At 38.3% G+C, this 26,246-nt stretch overlaps 1 protein-coding gene across 9 annotated transcripts in view; it reads left to right on the top strand.

Moving 5' to 3' along the window:
• Positions 1-1,474: 1,474 nt before the first annotated feature.
• The window catches only part of LOC127962450 (interleukin-8), a 49,921-nt gene continuing 25,149 nt past the window's right edge, over positions 1,475-26,246 (top strand). The window contains exons 1-4 of one of the 9 annotated variants that reach the window (XM_052562013.1): positions 1,475-1,642; positions 1,731-1,854; positions 2,573-2,641; positions 24,099-24,420. In XM_052562013.1, the coding sequence (XP_052417973.1) occupies positions 1,573-1,642; positions 1,731-1,854; positions 2,573-2,641; positions 24,099-24,132 (297 nt within the window). In that variant the 5' untranslated portion in view covers positions 1,475-1,572 and the 3' untranslated portion in view covers positions 24,133-24,420. Of the gene's footprint in view, positions 1,643-1,730; positions 1,855-2,572; positions 2,642-2,785; positions 3,113-18,052; positions 18,207-18,294; positions 18,419-19,133; positions 19,203-19,346; positions 20,290-22,795; positions 22,955-23,062; positions 23,190-23,863; positions 23,933-24,098; positions 24,452-26,246 lie in introns of those variants that run through there. The other 8 variants (XM_052562012.1, XM_052562016.1, XM_052562015.1 and 5 more) reach the window with 8 other exon arrangements.

Here is a 26,246-nt window from a genome sequence, read left to right as displayed (position 1 = left end):
AGAACTTTTAACGGTAACATTATTATTTTAGGGTCTCTTAACTAGTTGCTTATTAGCATGCATATTACTAGAATATTCGCCATTTATTAGTAGTAATTAAGCTAATATTAATTCCTTATTGTAGATAACCTTATTGTACATGCCTAATCCTACCCAATACCTAAACTTAAAATCTACCTTACTAGCTATTATTAACATTTATTGAGGGAAAAATCATAGTTAATAGTAAATAAGAGTTCCCTATTCTAAAGAATTTTCCTTTGATTTGTTTCATGTTTACTTTATATTATATATTTGTAAACAACTTAACTGAAGTATGCATTTATATTATTTTGAAGGGTGAAATCATTTATTTTTCGTGGTTGACTTGAAAAACATTTGGAAATAATCAGGAAAACTGGACTGTTTTTATCATCACAAACACTTTGTTTGGAATTGAACCAGGATCCAACTTCCCACAGTTTCATCCTGGTTTCACAGGATGTTCAAAATTCAGAGGAGCTCGACCAAGTGCTTGAGAATGTCATCTGGTGTCTTTGGTAACATATTTCATGCTTTCTTATATCTGATATATATTGAACGACACAGCAAAGTTAATGGCATGTCCCTTTGACATTTTCTTTTTTGCAATACTGGTACTATTTCACTGAGTCAGCAGAGATTTCACTACTTCTGTTGTGCTGCAACGGTTCTCTTAAAAGGAACTGCGAGATGACACATGTAATAAAACTTCTGCTTAACTGACGTTTTCTTAACTGCTGCAAAAACCCAATAACCTAAAAATGTGATTTGATTATACTAAACACATTTCTCATGGGTTAAATTGAAAGCATGTGTATTTGGGTTTCTAGTCTTTGCTCAGCACCGGTGCCTTTCTTCATCATTTTAGAGCAGAATGAAATTACTGATTATTATCAGTCAGAATGATATATATTTTATGTTTTACAGTTCAAGTTTTATGTATTAGTATATGCTTAGTTATAAATAAATCCTTCAGGAACACGTAAGACTGCTTGCGCTGTAGTAATGATATTTATATTAACCCTATAAATCCTGACATGATAATGCAGCTATGCAAATTATGAAGGATCATAAAAAAATTATGTATGATCAAGTCTTCTTCATAAAACATTATTAACAATATAAAAGTTAAATAGAAGGAATGTAGTAACTTTTGCCACATTTGATTGTGCTGATAATTAACAAGCTTTAGAAATGTTCGCATGTCTTTTACAATAACCTTTATTGGGTAAAGAAATCCTTTATAGCCCCATAATCCTTTAGGATTTTTTTTTATCTCACTTGACATTTGGCAGCACTACTTGTAATGTTTCTAAATTCCTTTGTCAAGTGAAATTTCAATAGAAAAATAGCCATTTAAAGAGAGTGAGTTCCTTGGAAGAGAAGAATAGTGAGAAATTGTAATTGCGCAACAAACTCTTGCATGTTGTGTGGGAGTGTCAGTCTTTAAAAGTGAGAGTGCAGGCCACTGTTAGACACACAACTGAGTTACTACAGCAGAGTATCTTGATATCTTCACTCTCATTACTCTGCACAACATACTGACTCAGAATGATGAAGTTCAGCACATCTGCCTTCATGCTTCTGATCTGCACAGCTGCACTGCTGTCCACAACAGAGGGTAAGCAGACTAACTTTCATTCATCATGCTTTCTGATTTTTGATTTATTTGAGCTAATCTCACAGCAAGTCTGTCTGTTTTACTGCAGGAGCTAAACAAATCCAGCTACGCTGTGAGTGTATTAAAACACATTCAGACCCAATCCCATTCAAACTAATACAGTCACTGAGGGTGAATGAAGCTGGACCACACTGCAAAAATGAGGAGATCATGTGAGTGTGAATCTTACCAAAGCAGCACTTCGAATACAGACACATAATGTGCTCTACCAATCAAAACATTCTTTAGTATTGCTTCTTCAAAAAAGTTAGAAATCCATGGGTTTTTCATAGTTAACTAAAACTAAATATGTGTAAGTATTAGAAATGACAGACAAAAGTATTACAACGTGTCTCGTGGTGCATCTTGGTATACTTTTTAACAAAATGTTAATACTTTTTCTCCAAATTCAATTATTTTTTAAAATATTGATTAAGATTCAGACAAAGATCTTAAAGATCATGAGAGTGTGCAAATATTTGATGCTTCATGGTTGGCTCACCTTGTGATTTACTTACCTCCAGCCTGTGTGAATTTTATTTCCAACAGTGATGTATAGCAAAATACCAGAGTTGTTCCTTAAAAATAAAAGCTAAAATAAATGAATTAAATTAGCCTTGCTTTGAACATTTTGCTTGGTAGTCATTATCACCATTGAGTTTTATTGTTTGGAAAAGATGGGCTTAGACAATTCTGCTAAGTAACTTATTATATGTTCCTCAAAATATAGTAAGTCATAAAAAATTAGCAACTAAATGATGACTGAATGTCTATTTTTGGGCAAATGATTCAGTTAAATGTTGAAGTCAAAATGTGACTCGTGTACAATTGTATGCAATAGTAAAGGGTCTTTCTATTGATTTTAAAGAATTACACATTTATTTCTTACAGTGCCACAATGAAGAAAGGAACGACATGTCTTAATCCTGCAAAAGACTGGGTGATTTCTCTCAAGGAAAAGTAAGTTCTTGCCCATGAAGACTCTAATTATCCTTCTAAAAATGATTCTTTAGCATGATTTTAATTATCTTATATTAATAACAATAATTAATGCTTTTAATTTCTGACAACGAGGCACACTAACTTGTCTCTTCATGTTTGCAGATTCAACAAGAAGAATGTCAAGAGTCAAAACTGAATGAATATCACTGTTCAAAGAGCAACTGAAGAAACTGGTTCAACTATAATGTAATATAGGATTTTTTAAATTGTATTTTGTCATCTCTCTGTGAAAAATGAAGTACTGAATGTGAAAATTTCACTACTGCCTGTTTTATTAAAGATTAGCTTTACTGTAACCTCGCTGACCTTTATTATATTTTATTAAAATATATTTATTTGTTGTTGTGTCACTGAATTTTAGTTTTATATGTTCAAATAGTTTTGCATTGGTATTGAATGAAGACTTGTAATAAAAACTATCATAATGGATATTTTAGTTGGTCTTTATTGTGCTTTTTGTCCTATCACAAAACATTGCAACTTTAGAGTATCATTCCCTGAGCTGTTCACAATGAAATGAAGTCAAAGTTCAGCTGATGGTTTACGGCAAGCTTACCTGTGTCTGTGATTCTTCTGGTCTGCTTGTGGTTGAGACTACTAAATGTGAGTGTATATGTGTGTGTGATCTTTGTTTGTTTGGGTGTGGCAAGCATGATTAATGTTTAGCACATCTCTGCGTACAATCAGCCTTCCTACAATTAATGTGAGGTAGACCTACCAAATCAAAATGGAAAATTCTACTAAAATAGTCTTAGTGTGACGAAGAGGCTGAGGCGGTCGGATCCATCTGCAGTATTTTATTAACACAGGTAAGCCAGCAGAGATAGACAGTCATAGAACTCAAGGAGACTAGGCAAGGCCAGTATAAATTACTCAAAACATCCCACAGGTAAGGGCAATCCAAGAATCGTAACTCAAACAGGCGTGGGTCAAAGGGCTGGCATTAGAGTCCAAGTCAAAATCACAGGAACAAACATGAGAAACAAACTAGAGGCAGAGTTTAGGTAAATCAAGACTTCACAAATGAATGATCAGCAGTGCAGATAAAGGGGAGCTGAGGGTACACAGGTGATAATCATGCAATGATAAGGAGATTAATCAGGAGATAATGAGCAGAGGGGGTAGAAGGAAAAGCAGTCCTAATATGCAGGAGAGAGGGATCTGGTGAAACCAGGAGGAGGCGTTGTCGAGCGTTCCGTGACACTTAGAATCTGTCATTTGTTTCAAATTTTGAGTTCTGATAACTTTTACTGTGTGCATTCTCAATTCAGAAACATTTATTTTTCTAAAGAATTATATCATTGTACAAACAGTTTAGCTGTTGTTATTATATACACAAATGTTCAGAATTGTTGGTAGCCTTGGTAGATATGATCAACGAAGGCTGTGAAAATAAATCTGCATTGTTAATCCATTTGATCTTTTATAAAAAAAATTAAAAAAAAACTTGCATTGGAGAATAAGAATTTAAAAAGGGGGGAAATATTATGAGGCACCGTCTAGAATTTAAATCAAATTTCGCTTATCAATACATACATAAAACACGTGCATATTCACCTATAAATTACTCACATATACATGCATACCACTGGATGTTAAAAAATGCATGTATAAAATACACATGAACACTAATATGAAATCAATACTAATACATATAATGTTAGCAATGTATGCATACACACTTGTGAATAACTTGCTTATACATATAAACGTGATCCGTGCATACACACCTATTAAACACTCGCACATACATATAAACTCGAAACACTTGCGATACTGAAACACTTGCGATACACACTTAAACACTTGTGATACTCACTGAAACACTTGCGATACACACACTGAAACACTTGCGATACTCACTAAAACAGTTGCGATACACATTGAAACACTTGCGATACACACTGAAACACTTGCGATACTCACTAAAACACTTGTGATACTGAAACACTTGCGATTCACACTGAAAGACTTGCGATACTCACTAAAAACACTTGTGATACACACTGAAACACTTGCGATACACACTGAAACACTTGCGAAACGCACTGAAACACTTGCGATACTCACTAAAACACTTGCGATACACACTGAAACACTTGAAACACACACTGAAACACTTGTTCGTATAAGTGAAACACTATATCTGTTCAAATATATAAAAACTTTGAAACATTCTTGCGTGTGAGAGAGCATAAACATTTACAGTGTGTCCGGAAGTCGTTTTATTGCAACCGGAAGTTATAGCTCAAATATTCTACTTATATATTCTGACTAAATGAACCAAAGGACACAGGAAAGAAAATAAAAAGAAAAAAAATTCAGAATTGGCAATAACACACGAGTGATCACATACGAAACAAGTTTTTTTTAAACAAGTTTGGATGGAGCCATATACGTGGAGAATGTTTGAGCTATAACTTCCTGTTGCAATTAAACGACTTCCATGCCCAAGTGATTCACTTGTACGCACAAGTGTTTCAGTGTGTATCGCAAGTGTTTCATTGTGTATCGTAAGTGATTCACTTGTACACGCAAGTGTTTCAGTGTGTATCGCAAGTGATTCACTTGTACGCACAAGTGTTTCAGTGTGTATCACAAGTTTTCAATGGGTTTTGCCTCAAACGGCCTCCCATACAGTTCAGATGATAAAAACATATGCATTGTTTGTGTACACAAACACACACACACACACACACACACACATATATATGCAAGTGATTTCATATGTGGATGTGCGTAAATTTTCAGTGTAAATGAAAGGCATTTCAGTGTAAAAGGAAGTCTTTTAAGCGTGAACGGAAGTAACCGCATTTGCAATCATGGACAGAGATCTGTGTCATTCCTAATCAATCCAGATGTTCTTCCCATGCCTCAGAGTGGATCACAACGTCATCCAGATAGGCGGCCGTGTACGCCTGGTGGGGCCGCAGGAGGATGTCCATAATTCGCTGGAACGTTGCGGGGGCCCCGTGTAGGCTGAAGGGAAGGGTCGGGTACTGCCAATGGCCACTGGGGGTCGAGAAGGCAGTCTTCGGCTTGGCGGCTTCGGAGAGCGGTACCTTCCAATATCCCTTGGTGAGGTCCAGGGTACTGATGTACCGGGCCCTTCCTAGGCGGTCCAGCAGCTCATCGACCCGAGGAATGGGTTACCCGTCGAACTCGGAGACTTCATTCAGGCGGCGGAAGTCATTACAAAAGCGGAGGGTGCCATCCGGCTTTGGGACCATCACAATGGGGCTGGACCACGGACTCCGGGACGGTTCTATTACCCCCAACTTCAGCATTTCTCTTTCTCAATAGCCTGCCGACGAGCTTTCGGGACCCGGTAGGGCCGTTGCCTGATGATGACTCCTGGGGGTGTCCTAATGTGGTGCTGAAGCACGTTGGTCTGCCCGGGCTGGGAGGAGAACACATCCTGGAACTGACTGACCAGGTGCTGCAGCTCCATCTTCTGGGCAGCCGAGAGATGGGGGTTGACATCCACAACCACAGGTTCGGTGAGGCTCAGGGCAACTACTTGGTCCTGGGTCCCCATCCACTTTTTCAGGAGGTTGATGTGATAGAGTTGCTCCATCTGCTGCCGTCCCGGCTGTCTCAGGCAGTATGTGACTGGTCCAATCCTCTCTACTACCAAGTAGGGTCCTTTCCAGGAGACCAGGAACTTGCAGGCGGAGCTGGGAACCAGGACCATGACGCGGTCTCAGGGTTGGAACTCACGTGGTTGGGCTGCCCAGTCGTAGTTTGGTTAAATCTCTCCACCAGCCCATCTGTCTGAGGGTGATAGACTGTGGTCCTCAACTGCTTCACCCTCAGCAGCCTGTAGAGGTCCGCCATTAGCCGGGACATGAACGGGGTTCCCTGGTCAGTCAGGATCTCTGAGGGTAGGCCGACTCGGCTGGGCAGCAGAAACAGCTCCTGGGCGACGGACTTCGCGGTGGCCTTTCGCAGGGGGACTGCTTCTGGGTACCGGGTGGCGTAGTCGACGATGACCAGGATGTGCTCGTGCCTACGGGCAGACTTTTGGCAACAGCCCCACTATGTCCATTCCAATCTGCTCGAAGGGCACCTCGATGATAGGCAGCGGGATGAGTGGGCTAGGGGGAGGAGTCCTGGGCGACGTGGCCTGGCAGGTCGGACAGGCTTGGCAGAACCGCTTTACTTCGGCCTCCAGGCCCGGCCAGTGGAAGCAGTCGCATGCGCTGGGTGGTGTTGGCTGCCGCGAGGTGACCTGCCATGGGGTGGGAATGTGCCAGTTCCAGGATGGTCTCGGTCTTGGCTCGAGGCACGACTAGCAACTTTTTCTCCTTCCCCCTCCGCTGGGCGACACAATACAGCAGGCCATTCTCTACGACAAAGTGTGGGAGAGGGTGGAGCCGGGGGAGGACGTCCTCTCCATCCACGACTCGCACCTGAGCCCAACAGTGCTTGAGTCGGTAGTCCTCCCGCCGTTCCTTGGCGAAAGAGCCCCCTCCAGCGGCCTGTTGGTACACATCGTAGAAAAGAGTAGTAGATTGGGAGGGGGACTCCCCTTCTCTCCCACTGTTGGAGATGAGCAGGGCCGGGTCCAGGCGACCGCCTCGGTGAGGACGTGCAGGTGTTTTCCGTTGGTTGCCAGGGCGACGCTGATTCCTCGGAGGACGCTCGTCACAAAAACGAAAGCTGAATGTTTTTTTAATACACACATGAACTGGAATATAAAGATTCTTAATCTTTCTATTTTTTTCATTTAAAAATTTTTGTGCCCCATAATGATACATTTAGTAGATAAAATGTACTATATAGTTATGAAAAGGTTGTAAAATGTCTTTTTACACTTTGTTTTTGTCTTTAATCATATACTGCATTGTGGTGTAGAGCTGTAGATCTTTGCCTGAACGGGTTTGGTCAGGTTCGGTCTTAATGTATATAATCTTACGCGGGCTCCGGTCGGGCTCGGGTTTTCGCTCCGGTTTGCGAGGTAAACGAACGGTCATGTGATGTGTTTGATTAGCGCGAGAAAGATGTGAAAATGGATGCTGAGTAGGTGTAACGGAGGATTGCCTCTGGCAATTATGTATGAGCCGCCGTGTGATTTAAATCAAACTTATCAATACCAGACATTCCAGACTTGTGACTTGGTGACTTGGACTCGAGTCGACTCGATTCGCTATTTTTAGGACTTGAGACTTGACTCGGACTTTGAAGTTAAAGACTCGGGACTTGACTTGACTTGAGACACGATGACTTGAATGACTTGAGTATTAATCACATCATGTTTTCATTTTGAATATAAAATATATAAATTATTTTTTAAAATAAAGTTGATTACTCAGCTGGAGCGCAGGCTGAGAATAGCGTCGTGACTGGATCAGGACACAATCATCAGTCATGCCCTCTCTACCTTACACACACCACGCCCACTTAAATCAGATATCACATCACATCAACATGTCAGCCTGAGAGGTACCCAGGGTCATCGCTTTTGTCTTCAATAGTTCGTGCCTAAAAACGCGTGGAAAACGCTAGTCGCGCCGCTTTCTCCTTCTTTCCAAAGCGCTCGGGCAGAAGTGCTCCTGGGGCGTCTGTCGTTGCTAAGCATCCATGACACGCTCTCTCTCAATGAAGACGTGGAAATTTCAGCAAAGGATACATGGATTTGCAGCACTAAAAATCGCTCGCAGTAGCTCTGCTACTAAATCCATTTCAAAATGGCAATCCATACAGCTATGAACAGCTGTTCCTTCATCTTAGCTGAACTTTCAACGTTGATACGAGAAAGGATGAAGCTGATTGGTTAGTTATTGTCACATGACCTGCGGTGCGCTTGCGGCATTCTGAAAAGTTTAGATGTTGAGCGCGTTGCTTCCATTATGAGCGCGCATACCGCGCGCCTACATTGGAAATAACGAACTTGCGCGCACAAAAGACGTGATGTGAACAGCCCCTAATGATCCGCTAGCAGGCCGTCAAAAAAACGCATTCCAGGGGCGGCGCTAGGGTTGGGCTAAGGGGGCATATGCCCCGAATATTTTGTTACCTTGTCTTTCTCATAGAGCAAAGAGAGAGAGAGAGAGAGAGAGGGGAGAAATGTAACAGTTTAATGTTGTATGTAAACTGTGTTTGAGAGAGAGAGAGAGAGAGAGAGAGAGAGAGGTGTTCAGAGAGGAGTCTGTTGGATGTTTAGTTTTATGGACTCAGTGTTGAAAATGTAAAACATTTCAAAGACTGTTGGCAGAAGTGAAAAATAAATAATTTTAGGAAGTTACAATTTTGTTTGATTCCATGATGTATTTTACTGAACATGAGTATTTACAATGCAAATCCAAATTATTTTAATTTACTGACAGTTACTTATATCTTGTCTTTTAACTTTATTAAGATCAGATTCTGCAGGTAGAATAACAATATTAAGGTGACTTGACTTGGACTTGACTTGACATAGCTTGTGACTTGACTTGACTTGCCCAAGAAAAAAATACTTGGGACTTACTTGAGACTTGAAGGTTAAGACTTGAGACTTACTTGAGACTTGCACATGTGTGACTTGGTCCCATCTCTGATCAATACATACATAAAACACGTGCATATACACCTATAAATTACTCACATATACATGCATACCACTGGATGTTCAAAAATACAAATATAAAATACACGTGAACACTAATATGAAACCATACATACTGTACACCTACAGACACTCGCACATACATATAAATTTGATCTGTGCACACACCTATTAAACACTCGCACATACATGTAAACTCGATGCGTGCATACACATCCATAAAACACTCGCACATACATAAAAATTAACATTTACTAACGTATACAGTTCAGATGAGAAAATCATATGCATTATTTGTGTACATACACACACACATATTATATATATATATATATATATATATATATATATATGCAAGTGATTTCATATGTGAATGTGTGTGAATTTTCAGTGTAAATGGAAAGCATTTCTGTGTAAAAGGAAGTCGTTTAAGCGTGAACGGAAGTAACCGCATTTGCAATCATGGACAGAGATCTGTGTGATTCCTAATCGTTTGCTCAATCATTAAAAAAAAAAAAAGTTTTAATAAAGCGAAAGCTGAATGTTTTTTAATACACACATGAACTGGAATATTAAGATTCTTAATCTCTCTATTTTTTTTTATTTACTTTTTTTTTGCCCCAAAATGATACATTTAGTAGATAAAATGTACTGTATAGGTATAAAAAAGTTTGTAAAATGTCTTTATACACTTTGTTTTTGTCTTTAATCATATACTGCATTGTGGTGCTCTTTGAGAGGAATTATCCACGGACCATATCACCAGAATATCCACCAACATTATCTTTTTTACTAAACCCTTTATCCACGAAACATTATTTATAAGGTTGTGCTTGATTTGATTTCCTTTGATCATCTTGATTTCAAAAGTGTGGATTTCAGGAACAGAATGTAGAAAAACTTCAAAACTGGTTAATAATGCAATATTTGTATCAAAATAGTATACAGGTTTTTTGGGGTTTTTTTTTGCATATGATGTTTAACTATTACACTAATAAAGATCCACCATCCACCATCCCCTGCATCAGATAAAAAAACTAAAGTTAATTCTGAGAATGTTTACCCATGTATGTGTGCAATAGTGGCTCATATATAACTTGAAATTGTGAAATTCTCACCTTTTTCTAGATCAAACTGCCAGTTACCTTACTGCTGCTGGCGAGTGTGATATTATGGTCCATGAACTCGCCGGTGTTCTGAAATGTTCAGTGTCTGAGATATTTGGTGTAATTTGAGAATAAAGAACTATGTATAAAGACTTGTATGCAGTAACAACTATTTAACTTTTTTTCTCCTTAAAAAAAGGTGTCACATTGAAGTGCACGAGAGCCTACAGTTCATGTGGAGAGGTTGTTTGTTTGTAATTAATGTATATGTAACAAATCAGCAGAGTTTGAAACTTACACTTCTGCCTGTTATATATGAGCCACTATTGCACACATACATGGGTAAACATTCTCAGAATTAACTTTTGGTTTTTTTATCTGATGCAGGGGATTGTGGATGGTGGATCTTTATCAGTGTAATAGTTAAACATCATATGCAAATTTAAAAACAAAAAGTTAATCAAATCAAGCACAACCTTATAAATCATGTTTCGTGGATAAAGGGTTTAGTAAAAAAGATCATGTTGGTGGATATTCTGGTGATATGGTCCATGGATAATTCCTCTCAAAGTGCACCACAATGCATATGATTAAAGACAAAAACAAAGTGTATAAAGACATCTTTACCTTTTTATAACTATATAGTACATTTTATCTACTAAATGTATCATTTTGGGGCAAAAACATATAAAAAAATAGGGAGATTAAGAATCTTTATATTCCAGTTCATGTGTGTATTAAAAACATTCAGCTTTCGCTTTATTAAGACATTTTTTTTTAATGATTGAGCAAACGATTAGGAATGACCCAGATCTCTTTCCATGATTGCAAATGCGGTTACTTCCGTTCACGCTTAAATGACTTCCTTTCACACTGAAATGCTTTCCATTTACACTTAAAATTGGATGTGTATGCGTGCATCGAGTTTATATGTATGTGCGAGTATGTGCAGATGTGTTTGTATGCAGCGAGTTTATGTGTATGTGTGAGTGTTTAATAGGTGTGTATCACGGATCAAGTTTATATGTATGTGCGAGTATGTGCAGGTGTGTTTGTATATGCAGCAAGTTTATGTGTATGTGCGAGTGTTAGGTGTGTATGCACGGATCACGTTTATAAGTATATGCAAGTTATTCACAAGTGTATTATTCACAATGTGTATTGTGTGAATATGGATTGGTTTACTGGTTGAATGTATGGTTCAATGACAAACACATTGGTTTATTATACATTGGTATAACCAGACATATACTGGTTTAGATACATCGGTCTGATCAAGTGTATATGGGTTTGCTCCTTTATACACTGGTTTGTTCGAGTAAACATTGGGCTCCTCAAATATGCATTGGTTTCCCCAACTATATATTGGTTTTCTCAATTATATATTGGTTTCCTCAACTATATATTGGTTTAGATACATTGGTTTCTTCAACTATATATTGGTTTTGTCAATTATATATTGGTTTAGATACATCGGTTTCCTCAACTATATATTGGTTTCCTCAACTATATGTTGGTTTAGATACACTGGTTTCCTCAACTATATATTGGTTTCCTCAACTATATATTGGTTTAGATACATTGGTTTCCTCAACTATATATTGGTTTCCTCAACTATATATTGGTTTCCTCAACTATATATTGGTTTAGATTCATTGGTTTCCTCAACTATATATTGGTTTACTCAACTATATATTGGTTTTCTCAACTATATATTGGTTTCCTCAACTATATATTGGTTTAGATACATCGGTTTCCTCAACTATATACTGATTTCCTCAACTATATATTGGTTTAGATACATCGGTTTCCTCAACTATATATTGGTTTCCTCAACTATATATTGGTTTAGATACATCGGTTTCCTCAACTATATACTGGTTTCCTTAACTATATATTGGTTTAGATTCATCGGTTTCCTCAACTATATATTGGTTTCCTCAACTATATATTGGTTTAAATACATCGGTTTCCTCAACTATATATTGGTTTCCTCAACTATATATTGGTTTTCTCAACTATATATTGGTTTCCTCAATTATATATTGGTTTAGATACATCCATTTCCTCAAATATATATTGGTTTCCTCAACTATATATTGGTTTCTTCAACTATATATTGGTTTAGATACATCGGTTTCCTCAACTATATATTGGTTTACTCAACTATATATTGTTTTAGATACATCCATTTCCTCAAATATATATTGGTTTTCTCAACTATATATTGGTTTCCTCAATAATATATTGGTTTAGATACATCGGTTTCCTCAACTATATATTGGTTTCCTCAACTATATATTGTTTTAGATACATCCATTTCCTCAAATATATATTGGTTTTCTCAACTATATATTGGTTTCCTCAATTATATATTGGTTTAGATACATCGGTTTCCTCAACTATATATTGGCTTCCTCAACTATATATTGGTTTTCTCAACTATATATTGGTTTCCTCAACTATATATTGGTTTCCTCAGCAATATATTGGCTTCCACAACTATTGGTTTAGATACATTGGTTGGCTCATAAGGTGACAGACACCGTGGGAATGGAGGACACCTAGTGGAAACCCAGGGAACACAACCCAGACACTGTGACAGAACCCCCCCCTCTACGGAGCGGCTCCCAGACGCTCCACGATAGACAAAACAGAGACCAGGAGGGAGGCGGACAGGTGGAGGCTCAGGGGGAGGGATGGAGGGCCAGAAAAGAAAAACATGGGGAACAAGTACCAGAATGAAAACACAACACAGGGAGACCAGGAGGGAGGAGGACCGGTGGAGGCTCAGAGGGATTGACGGAGGGCCAGACTAACAGAAGGGAACAGGGACAGGAGTGAAGACACAAAACAAAAAACAAACAATAACATGAAGCCCCCCCAGGGCGGAGCAGAAGACCACCACTGCCGTGTGGTCAAGAGGGAAGCCCCCCAGGGCGGATCAGACCTCCGTGCGGCTGGACCAGCGGAACGATGAGGCTCTGGTAATCCTCTGGTGTTCTTACTGGACTCCAGAAGATCGGTGCTGGCCTGACTCCTCTCGCGAAGATCATTGGTGACTGGCACTTGTTCATGAAGTTCACCGGTGACTTGACTCAGTCCTTGACAATCACCGGTGACTTGACTCAGTCCTTGACCATCACCGGTGACTTGACTCAGTCCTTGACCATCACCGGTGACTTGACTTGACTCTGGAAGGTCAGCGGTGACCAGCCTTGTCTCTGGAAGGTCAGCGGTGACTATCCCGGGCTCTGGAAGGTCATCGGTGACTAGCCCTGAGTCTGAAAAAAAAACGCCTCGGTCACGGCATCGGGAGCGGCCTCGGGCACCGCCTCGGCCTCCGGAACAGCATCGGGAGAGGCATCGGGCACCGCATCGGGAACCGCCTCTGCCTCCGGAACAGCATCGGGCACCGCCTCGGCCTCCGGAACAGCATCGGTCACCGCCTCGGCCTCCGGGAACAGCAATGGTCACTGCCTTGGCCTCCGGAACAGCAACTGTCACCGCCTCGGCCTCCAAAACAGCATCGGCCGCTCGGGAACATCCTCCTGGATGGAAGCGGCCCGCTCGGGAACATCCTCCTGGACTGCAGCGGTCAGCTTGGGAACGTCCTCCGGGACGATGGACGGGCTGCTCAGGAACGTCCTCCGGGCTTTGAGGAACGGTAGACGCCTGTCTGTTCCTCCTCTGCCCTCTATGATGGCGAGTCGGTGGCCCCTTGACGGAAGACTCAGGCGTTCAGTCAGCCATCTTGTCTGGCAACACAGGTGTAGATTCGGCCATCCTGTGCAATGGTGCTGGGCTGGCGGCCATCTTGTGCTGTGGTGCTGGGCTGGGGGCCATCTTGTGCTGTGGAGCTGGGCTGGCGGCCATCTGGTGCTGTGGCGCTGGGCTGGCGGCCATCTTGTGCCGTGGCGCTGGGCTGGCGGCAGTCTTGTCTGGAGACTCAGGTGTGGTTGCTGCATCCCACTGAGCACGATGGCACAGGTAATGGGTAAACCCCCAAAAGTCCAAGATCTCCAACCCCTTCATCTCCCATTGAGGCAAAGGGTCATCCAGGCAATCATTAAACAAGTCTTTCAGTGCTGCGTCATTATAACCTAACCTGACTGCCATTGTCCAAAACAATTGCGCCAGGCCACCCACCTCACTCCCCCTCTGAAGAAGGGTGGTTAAGTTCCGGAATCTCCCCATCCGTTCCTCCATGGTGGCTGGGGAACAGATTTGAAATCCCACACCGCTGGATCTAGGCATGATGGAGTCCTTCTGTCACGTTTGGTGATACAGGAAACACAGAGAGATCCAAATGCAGTTGTGAGACTTTATTAAATGGCAAATCCAAAAGGGTAAACAGTCCATGCAGGGTCAAAACCAGAATATCCAATAACATAACAAACAAACAAAAACAAGAACACACGGCAAGAGCAGACTCAGGAAAGTATCACACATAAGACAAGAACTCCATGACACAGACTCAGACAGACCGGGTATAAATACACAGAAGGATAATGAGGGAACTGGAGACAGGTGGGGAACAATCACTTAACCAAAACAAGGAGGAAGGTGACCAAATAAGGGAACAGGAAGTGATAAGGTGACAGACACCGTGGGAACGGAGGACACCGAGTGGAAACCCATGGAACACAACCCAGACACTGTGACAATATATATATTTATTTATTTATATATTTTAAGATATTTGGCTCCTGTTGATTTTGTACCAGTGAATTGTCTTTATAAAACTAATATATAATAATAATAATATAATAATTATGCCAGCTATGGATTATGAGTATGGCCTGGATCTACAGTAAAAAAGAATTTTAGTAGTACAGGCAAACTCTTGAATAATATTTTATGCTGTGCTGTTTTTTCTTTTCTTTTATTTATAGTATCTTGTTTAATCCCATTACTGCAGGTTGAGATGGATGTAATACTACTAAATATTTATGAGTTTAACCTGGAAATGGGCTTTTGGATCAACTTAAAAACTTCAACAAGCAAAAGTTGGAAGAAACCCTGTTTGGACTGCAAAGAGCCTACTCAGAATCAGGGGTGGTAAAAGTACTCAGAAGTTATACTCAAGTAAAAGTAGATGCATCTAAATAAAAAATGACTCCAGTAAAAGTAGAAAGTCCTCCATTCAAACATCACTCGAGTAAAAGTACAAAAGTATCTGATTTAAAATATACTTAAGTACCGGAAGTAAAAAGTAAATATTTAAATTAACTGTAAATATCAATAATTAAGCAGATCAGTTGTTTTGGGAGTGATATGCAGTGTTTTAATTGAACAAATGATGAGATTAGATACTTAAGAATTAGTTCGATTTACAATCAAAAGAGACAATGAAGAACCTAATCGCAGTTTAGACATGTTCCATAACATCATAGCTGCATCAAACAGAAGATGTGCAAGATACAAGGTAAAACTGTTTCAGAAAATCAATGAGGAAGAACCACCTCTTTAAAGAGTTAGTTCTCCCAAAAATGAAAATTCAGCATTCGCATTTTAGGGGCTAAATATCACACTATTGGTATTGTCCCTTCGACCTGCATACATGAAAAACAACCACAGACTTGGCAACACTGGTTGGCATATACTACACAGAGCCGTAATTCACTGACAATCTACACAAAAACGTTTTTTTTTTCTTTCTTTTGTGTTAGTTGAAACCAATATATAGTTGAGGAAACCAATATATAGTTGGGGAAACCAATATATAGTTGAGGAAACCAATATATATAGTTGAGGAAACCGATGTATCTAAACCAATACATAGTTGAGGAAACCGATATATAGTTGAGGAAACCGATGTACCTAAACCAATACATAGTTGAGGAAACCGATGTATCTAAACCAATATATAGTTGAGAAAACCAATATATAGTTGAGGAAACCAATATATCTAAACCAATATATAGTTGAGGAAACCGATGTATCTAAACCAATATACAGTGAAGGAAACCGATATATAGTTGAGGAAACCGATATATAGTTGACAAACCCGATATATAGTTGAGGAAACCAATATATAGTTGAGGAAACCAATGTATCTAAACCAATATATAGTTGAGGAAACCAATATATAGTTAAGGAAACCGATGTATCTAAACCAATATATAGTTGGGGAAACCAATGCATATTTGAGGAGCCCAATGTGTACTCGAACAAACCAGTGTATAAATGAGCAAACCCATATACACTTGATCAGACCGATGTATCTTAACCAGTATATGTCTGGTTATACCAATGTATAATAAACCAATGTGTTTGTAATTGAACCATACATTCAACCAGTAAACCAATCCATATTCACACAATACACATGAATTATTTCCTGAACGGCTTCCCATAGTATTGGTATCGACTATTGCACACATACATTGGTAAACATTCTCAGAATTAACTTTTGGTTTTTTATCTGATGCAGGGGATAGTGGATGGTGGATCTTTATCAGTGTAATAGTTAAACATCATATGCAAAAAAAAAAAAAAAAAAACTTGTATACTATTTGATACAAATATTGTATTATTAACCAGTTTTTAAGTTTTACTACATTCTGTTCCTGAAATCCACACTTTTGAAATCAAGATGATCAAAGGTAATCAAATCAAGCACAACCTTATAAATAATGTTTCGTGGATAAAGGGTTTAGTAAAAAAAGATAATGTTGGTGGATATTCTGGTGATATGGTCCCTGGATAATTCCTCTCAAAGTGCACCACAATGCAGTATATGATTAAAGACAAAAACAAAGTCTATAAAGATATTTTACAACCTTTTTATAACTATATAGTAGATTTTATCTACTAAATGTATCATTTTGGGGCCTAAAAAATGTAAATTAAAAAAATAGAGAGATTAAGAATCTTTATATTCAAGTTCATGTGTGTATTAAAAAACATTCAGCTTTCGCTTTATTAAAACTTTTTTTTTTTAATGATTGACCAAACGATTAGGAATCACACAGATCTCTGTCCATGATTGCAAATGCGGTTACTTCCGTTCACGCTCAAACGACTTCCATTTACACTGAAAATTCACGCACATCCACATATGAAATCACTTGCATATAAATATATATATATATATATATATATATATGTGTGTGTGTGTCTGTGTGTGTTTGTGTATGTGTGTCTGTGTCTGTGTCTGTGTCTGTGTCTGTACACAAATAATGCATATGTTTTTCTCATCTGAACTGTATACGTTAGTAAATGTTATTTTTTATGTATGCGCGAGTGTTTTAAGGATGTGTGCACGGATCAAATGTATATGTATGTGCGGGTGTCTGTAGGTGTACAGTATGTATGATTTCATATTAGTATTTTATGTATGTATTTTTGAACATCCAGTAGTATGCATGTATATGTGAGTAATTTATAGGTGTATATGCACGTGTTTTATGTATGTATTGATAAGCGAAGTCTTTCTCGCGCTAATCGAAACACATCACATGACCGTTCGTTTACCTCGCAAACCGGAGCGCAAACCGGAGCCCGACCGAAGCCCGCGTAAGATTAGAAAATTAAGCCCGAACCCGACCGAAGCCCCATCTGGTCCCGTGGGGTTCGGGCAAAGATCTTCAGCTCTAAAGCAAACACCAGTACTGGGCCTGGCCTCAGTTCCTTGGAAGAGAGAAATTGCGCAATAAAATCTTTCATGTTGTGTGGGAGTGTCAGTCTTTATAAACAAGAGTGCAGGCCACTGTTAGACACACAACTGAGTTACTACAGCAGAGTCTCTTGATATCTTCACTCTCATTACTCTGCACAACATACTGACTCAGAATGATGAAGTTCAGCACATCTGCCTTCATGCTTCTGATCTGCACAGCTGCACTGCTGTCCACAACAGAGGGTAAGCAGACTAACTTTCATTCATCGTGCTTTCTGATTTTTGATTTATTTGAGCTAATCTCAAAGCAAGTCTGTCTGTTTTACTGCAGGAGCTAAACAAATCCAGCTACGCTGTGAGTGTATTAAAACACATTCAGACCCAATCCCATTCAAACTAATACAGTCACTGAGGGTGAATGAAGCTGGACCACACTGCAAAAATGAGGAGATCATGTGAGTGTGAATCTTACCAAAGCAGCACTTCAAATACAGACACATAATGTGCTCTACCAATCAAAACATTCTTTAGTATTGCTTCTTCAAAAAAGTTAGAAATCCATGGGTTTTTCATAGTTAACTAAAACTAAATATGTGTAAGTATTAGAAATGACAGACAAAAGTATTACAACGTGTCTCGTGGTACATCTTGGTATACTTTTTAACAAAATTTTAATACTTTTTCTCCAAATTCAATTATTTTTTTAAATATTGATTAAGATTCAGACAAAGATCTTAAAGATCATGAGAGTGTGCAAATATTTGATGCTTCATGGTTGGCTCACCTTGTGATTTACTTACCTCCAGCCTGTGTGAATTTTATTTCCAACAGTGATGTTTAGCAAAATGCCAGAGTTGTTCCTTAAAAATAAAAGCTAAAATAAATTAATCAAATTAGTCTTGCTTTGAACATTTTGCTTGGTAGTCATTATCACCATTGAGTTTTATTGTTTGGAAAAGATGGGCTTAGACAATTCTGCTAAGTAACTTATTATTTCCTCAAAAGAAAGTAAGTCATAAAAAATTAGCAACTAAATGATGACTGAATGTCTATTTTTGGGCAAATGATTCAGTTAAATGTTGAAGTCAAAACGTGACTCGTGTACAATTGTATGCAGGAGTAAAGACTCATTCTATTGATTTTAAAGAATTACACATTTATTTCTTACAGTGCCACAATGAAGAAAGGAACGACATGTCTTAATCCTGCAAAAGACTGGGTGATTTCTCTCAGGGAAAAGTAAGTTCTTGCCCATGAAGACTCTAATAATCCTTCTAAAAATTATTCTTCAGCATGATTTTAATTCTCTTATATTAATAACAATAATTAATGCTTTTAATTTCCGACAACAAGGCACACTAACGTGTCTCTTCATGTTTGCAGATTCAACAAGAAGAATGTCAAGAGTCAACAGTGAATGAATATCACTGTTCAAAGAGCAACTGAAGAAACTGGTTCAACTATCATGTAATATAGGATTTTTTTTTATTTTATTTTGTCATCTCTCTGTGAAAAATGAAGTATTGAATGTGAAAATATCATATTTTTGTACTATGAGTTTTGAAAATGTACATCTTATTTGTGAAAATAGTACCAAAGCAATTCTGACCATGTGTGTATATAATATCAACAGCTAAACTGTTTGTACAATGTTATAATTCATTAGAAAAAAAAATGTTTCTGAATTGAGAATTCACACAGTAAAATTGATCAGAAGCTTTGTTTTGTGCCCATTGACCCATTTTTGTGTTGTTTTAAGGTTTGTTTCAAGATTACAGTCCGGTTGTAAGATCCAAACATGGCCCATTATAAGATTTCTAACAGAGTCAGTCACTTTTAGATTTTTCATCTGTTTGCATTTGATAGAATTACAGAGTCCAAGTGCCGAAGAGGTTCCACTTCTAAGCGTGTGTTGCTTGGTGTGAGGAACATATCCGGATTCAAACCGCATTCATTGGCGATATTTATCTCCTTTCTCTGTGGCTATAGTAACTATTTAAAGTGTGCCGTTAAGAAGTTTTACAACAAGTTTTATGGCAGCGACATCAAACATTCATTGGCTCTCGTTGGTTTTGTCATAGATTGCGATGTTTCATATATGATCATAGGTGCCGTGTTTCCGGTGATGCATGTTTTGAATGAGAAACGCGCACCTTGACGGAGTGGATCGGGATAGTATTTTCAGCATTTAACAACTTAAATTATGCCCTGATCATCACACTAATATTATATTCTGCCAAAGTGGACTGCAAATGCAATGCATCGTCATTTGGACTACTGTGATACTGCTCTGTCACATCTGTAATAAATTGTTATGATGAAGTTACATGTGTCTATCTGTTACGTTTCTCTTTGTTGGTTGATTTGTTCTTTATAAAAATAAATAGAAAAACCAATGCAATAAAAAATGTTATTGCACAATTACATGATGTGTGGGATTTATGTCTGTTTTTCTGTTCAGTTTAATGGGCTATATGAGGCTAAGGTGTGGCTCAGATTTGGGAATTCTGGTTTACTTAAGGCTGAGAATTGGCACCAATAATAAAACCTGTTTTGACCCAGATCAGGGCCAGCTAAGGGTGATTAACTGGCTGAGATTCGGGCCGGTTATGGTCCATGTCTGGCCCGAGTCTTTACAGTTTTTTTTATTCACTTTGGTACTATTTTCACAAGTAAGGTGTACATTTTCACAACTCATAGTACTAAAATCACAACAGATCATCAAAAGTGCACTTTTTTCAAACATTTCAGCATATTTTTGATTGTGTTAGTACAATACACAAAACCTCAAAGTAAGTATCCTTTTCACTACACAAAATAAGTGTTTCATCCTAATAAATGTTTCATTCACAGTAACCACCTTTCATAAATCTCTTATTATCAAACTTTTGATTTGCATCTCTTCTCGTTCAGTTTAATACATTTGTCTATTATTTAATCCAACTGATCTTAATGGTTAATCACAGAACCGTTTGGTAAACCTATAGATTTTAAATTGGTTTGTCAGCAATATACAGTATATGGATTTTGAGAACTACAGAAATAAAAATGCGTGTTTGTACGAACATATAAATGATGTGTAACCACACATGATGAATACTCGTTATTGCTAATTGATTTCACATAGTGGTAACCACAATTGGCCACTACATAAAAGTCGGGGTGTAAACACTGTTAATTTCTTTCAACATGGAGCAAGGATAGACAGCAAGGAATAGAAAGTGCTTGTGGACAAGGGATCCGTCAGAGAGGTGGACCCCAACAGAGAGGTCAAAGAGGTGGGCATGGGGCCCGTCAAAGGGTTGGTCAACGGAGAGTAGGAAATCAAAACCGGAAACTTCTCCATGTGCGCAGCTATCTCTGAAGATGGTGTTGTTGGACATAGGCCATTACTTGGCTCCTATAATGCTGCACATCTTATTGAGTTTCTCAATGAAATTGAGCCTGCCTGTCAAGGTGAAGGGGTCACCTATGTAATTGTGTGGGACAATGTCAGGTTCCACCACGCAGAGGTAGTTCAAGCATGGTTTCAGGCCCATCCCCGATTCATGACCCTCTACCTGCCTCCATACTCTCCCTTCCTCAACCCTATTTAGGAATTTTTTTCAGCATGGAGGTGGAAGGTCTATGATCACTACCCTCCTTCAGGACAAGGATGATGCATGTGATGACATCAGTGTAGGCCAATGTCAAGCATGGATTCGCCACGCCTAAAGGTTTTTTTCAAGGTGCTTGAACAATGATAACATTCATTGTGATGTGGATGAGAATCTATGGCCAAATTCTCAAGACAGCCTTGATCCAAATCAATGTAATGTGTGCACTAAATGTTATGTTTCCTTCTCATTTAGTTAAGTTTCATTATAGAAAGTATACCTATGTTACAATTATATATGAAAAATAAAAGCTAATTTGCCCAAATTATTGTAGAGGATGTCTTCATTGATCCTTCTCTTGATTACACATAGGATGTAATTTCAGCACTTCTAAGGCTGATTTGAAACCAGTATCTTGCATTGTTTGCTGTTGGATGAACTGAATGTTAAAAGTACTAAACTGAAAGAAAATCATACTGTTGTGTTTAGGTGATTAAACCAAATGTTCTCATTACATATTACAATAATCTTGTGTTTGAAACAATGATTATATGGAATGAAAACATGTGCAACTGAATTAAAGCATGAGATCAGGTTTTGAAAGAAAGGCTAGCTGTGTTACAAGTGTGATCAGTTTGGATTTTTGTACTAAGAGTTTTGAAAAGGTACACCTTATTTGTGAAAATAGTACCAAAGCGAATAAAAAAAAACTGTAATCCAGTTCTGGGCCACTTCTGCGCCGTCATTGTTTGCGGTACTTGGGCCGAGGGAAAAGTCATTGTGTGACCCAGATCTGGGCCAGAAGACATTTGTTATGTGGGCTTCAGTAAACAATTGCTTCAAATCTTTCCTATTTGTTCTTTTCAGCCTCCCAGAATGATAGCGAAGCGAGCCTTAAGGAAAGGAGACCACATCCTTCCCGTAAGGAGGTGACATGTGGAGATACTGATATGGACTGACCCAAGGGGCAGTACTACATATGGAATGGGTCTCTCAGGCAGACCCTACATTAGAGTAGTGATGGAACAACTGCCAGAAGACACTGACAGAGCAGGTCTGTCAAGGGAAGACACAGGTTTACAGAGAGGGAAAACTTACCATTGAAGATTACACATATGGGATTATGCAATAAGATTCAAGTCATATGGACACCTAGCCCATGCAAACACCAGTACTGGGCCTGGCCTTAGTTCCTTGGAAGAAAAATCGTTATTGCGCTATAAAATCTTTCATGTTGTGTGGGAGTGTCTGTCTGTATAAACAGGAGTGCAGGCCACTGTTAGACACACAACTTCATATCTTAACTGACACAATACTGGCTCAGAATGATGAAGTTCAGCGCATCCGCCTTCATGCTTCTGATCTGCACAGCTGCACTGCTGTCCACAACAGAGGGTAAGCAGACTAACTTTCATTCATCATGCTTTTTGATTTATTATTATTTATCTATTTTGATTAATCTTTCATGATAATCTCACTACAACTTTCTCTGTGCTATTGCAGGTAGACCTCAACCTATGCTTTTACGCTGTCAGTGCATTAAAACACATTCAGACCCAATCCCAGTCAAAAGAATACAGTCATTGAGGGTGATTCCTGCTGGACCACACTGCAAAAATGAGGAGATCATGTGAGTGTGAAACTTACCAAAGCAGCACTTCGAATACAGACACACAATGTGCTCTACCAATCAAACCATTGTTTATTATTGCTTCTTCAAAAAAGTTGTAAATAGTTAACTAAAACTAAGTATGTGTAACTGTTAAAAATGACAGACAAAAGTATTAAAAAGTGTCTCATGGTGCATTCTGGTATACTTTCAAATACTTTCAGGAGTCCACTTGTGTGGTGAACACTTTCTTTCACCAAATTCAATGATTGTTTTAGAATAAGGTTCAGACAAATTCTTTAAGATCATGAGTGTGCAAATATTAAATGCTTCATGGATAGCTTACCTAATTAATGAAATTTGGTCATGATGTACTCACCTCCAGCCGGTGTAAAAAAGCCTTGCTTTGAACATTTTGCTTGGCAGTCGTAATAACCATTGAGTTTTATTGTTTGGAAAAGATGGTCTTACACAATTCTGATAAGTAACGTATTATATGTTCCTCAGAACAAATTAAGTCATAAAAAATGTATGACTGATTAATGAAAAATTTAACTAAATGATGACTGAATGTCTATTTTAGGGCAAACGATAAAGTTAAATTATGAAGTCAAAATGTGACTCATGTATAATTTTATGCAATAGTAAAGACTCATTCCATTGATTTTAAAGAATTACACATTTACTTCTCACAGTGCCACAATGAGGAAAGGAAATATGTGTCTGAATCCTGCAAAAGACTGGGTGATTCCTCTCAAAGAAAAGTAAGTTCTTGTCCATGATGACTCTAATTATCCCTCTCAAAATTGTTCATTATCATGATTTTAATTCTCTTATATTAAATAACAATAATTAAAGCTTTTAAATTAAGACGACGAGGCTCTTTGGTGCATCCTTCAGACACTAACATGTGTCTCTTCATGTTTGCAGATTCAACAAGAAGAATGTCAAGAGTCAACAATGAATGAATATCACCGTTCATGAGCAACTGAAGAAACTGATTCAACTATTCTTAATATAATATAGGAATTTTATTTTTATATTTTGTCATCTCTCAGTGAAAAATTAAGTATGTGAAAATGTGTTTTCACTACTGCCTGTTTTATTAAAGATTAACTTTATTGTAACCTCACTGACCGTTATTATATTTTATAAAATTATATTCATTTTTGTTGTGTCACTGAATTGTAGTGTTATAGTTTTGCATTGGTTTTGAATGAAGACTTAATAAAAATAATAATAATAATAATAATAAAAACTTGTAATAAAAAACTGTCATAATGTATATTTTAGTTTGTCTTTATTGTGCTTTTTGTCCTATCACAAAATCACAAAACATTGCAACATTACAGTATCATTCCCTGAGCTGTTTACAATGAAATGAAGTCAAAGTTCAGCTGACGGGTTACAGCAAGCTCACAGTTTACCTGTTTCTTCTGGTCTGCTCGAGGCTGAGACTAGTAAATGTGTGTGTGTGTGTGTGTGCGTGTGCGTGCGTCCATGCGTGCGTGTGTGTGTGTGTGTATGTGTGTGTGTGTGTGTGTGTGTGTGTGTGTGTGAACTTTTTTGTTTAGGTGTGGCAAACGTGATTAATGTTTTATCACACGTCTCCTTGCAATCAGCCTTCCTTCGATTAACGTGAATTCTGCTAACTGTTACTGTGTGCATTCACTAATGAATTATAATATTGTACAAGCTGTTGATATCGTATACACAAATGTTCAGAATTCTTGATAGCCTTGGTAGATATGATCAAAGAAGGCTGTTAAAATAAATCTGCATTGTTAATCCTTTTGATCTTTTATTTAAAAAAAAAAAAAAAATCACAATTTTTTTTTTTACTTGCACTGGAGGATAAAAGACAATTTCTTCATCCCGAATCACATCAGATTCCCAGCTCCATGACGGTGCTTCTCCTCTTCAGTTCTCCACACTTCTAGTCTATAGGGTTCAGCTCAAGGAACTAGAATGGCCATAGCAGAAGCTTGGTTTTGTGCCCATTGACCCATTTTTGTGTTGTTTTTAAGGTTTGTTTCAAGATTACTGTCCGGTTGGAAGATCCAAACATGGCCCATTATAAGATTTCTAACAGAGTCAAGGAAAGGCAAGGCAAGGCAAGTTTATTTATATAGCACATTTCATACACAATGGCAATTCAAAGTGCTTAACATAAAAGAAAGTAAAATAATCATGAAGAAAAATAATAACAAAATAAAACAAGCAATTTTAAAACATGAAAACATTTAAAAACAGTTAGAAAATGATTTTACATAAAAATATAAATAAATAAATAAAACAGCGAAAATATAGTGCAATCAGTTCGGACATTGCACAGTGCTCATTCAATAAATGCACAGCTAAACAGATGTGTTTTAAATTTAAAATTAAATTAAATTAAAAATTTAATGCAAAAAATGTAATTCAAATGAGTTTTGAGTCTAGATTTGATTAGAAATGATTTATTTTTTAGTGAGCGAATGTTTAAAAGTGCTAACTTGATGGCAGTGCTTTGTGTCTTTACATCAATCTAAGTTTGATGCATAATAGGCCACACATTAGATGAGTCTGCCCTTCGGCTTGAGAAGGCCTTAGACTTTCTATCACGTGATAAAACAGAAATAGAGAAAGCTACAGGCACACTGGGTTCCCGCTTGATCTGTAAGCATTTGTGAATGTTGCTGCTATTATAGTGGGGACGCGACACATATCACTGAGAGCTGCTATCAGTTGTTTTTGGTTCACCTTCAGCAGATAGAGGGTTTGGGGCCCTGGCGTTGTGGCAGCTGTCAGAGAGCTCTCATAGGAACAGGGCCCACAGGCTTTGGTGGTTGGGGGGCCCGCCATTTTTTTGTTCATATCTGTGGGCTAGCAGCGAATGAGTGTTTAGTCCCAACATACACCAATTCTTCCATTTTCTGTGAGAAGCACAGAAGTGGAGATGCTGGAGAGAGGGATAATGTGTCTGGTGAGATGGGCTGTGTCTCTGGTGTTTCCGGTGGCTGTGATGTGTTGTCCTGGCTTCCCTGGCTGTTTTCCAGAAAGTCGTACTTGGGTGGTGAATCTTGTAGCTGTTTTGGT

The sequence above is a fragment of the Carassius gibelio genome, chromosome B7 (genome assembly GCF_023724105.1).
Source record: "Carassius gibelio isolate Cgi1373 ecotype wild population from Czech Republic chromosome B7, carGib1.2-hapl.c, whole genome shotgun sequence".
Classification (NCBI taxonomy): Eukaryota; Metazoa; Chordata; class Actinopteri; order Cypriniformes; family Cyprinidae; genus Carassius; species Carassius gibelio.
This window is presented reverse-complemented; position numbering and strand designations above follow the sequence as displayed.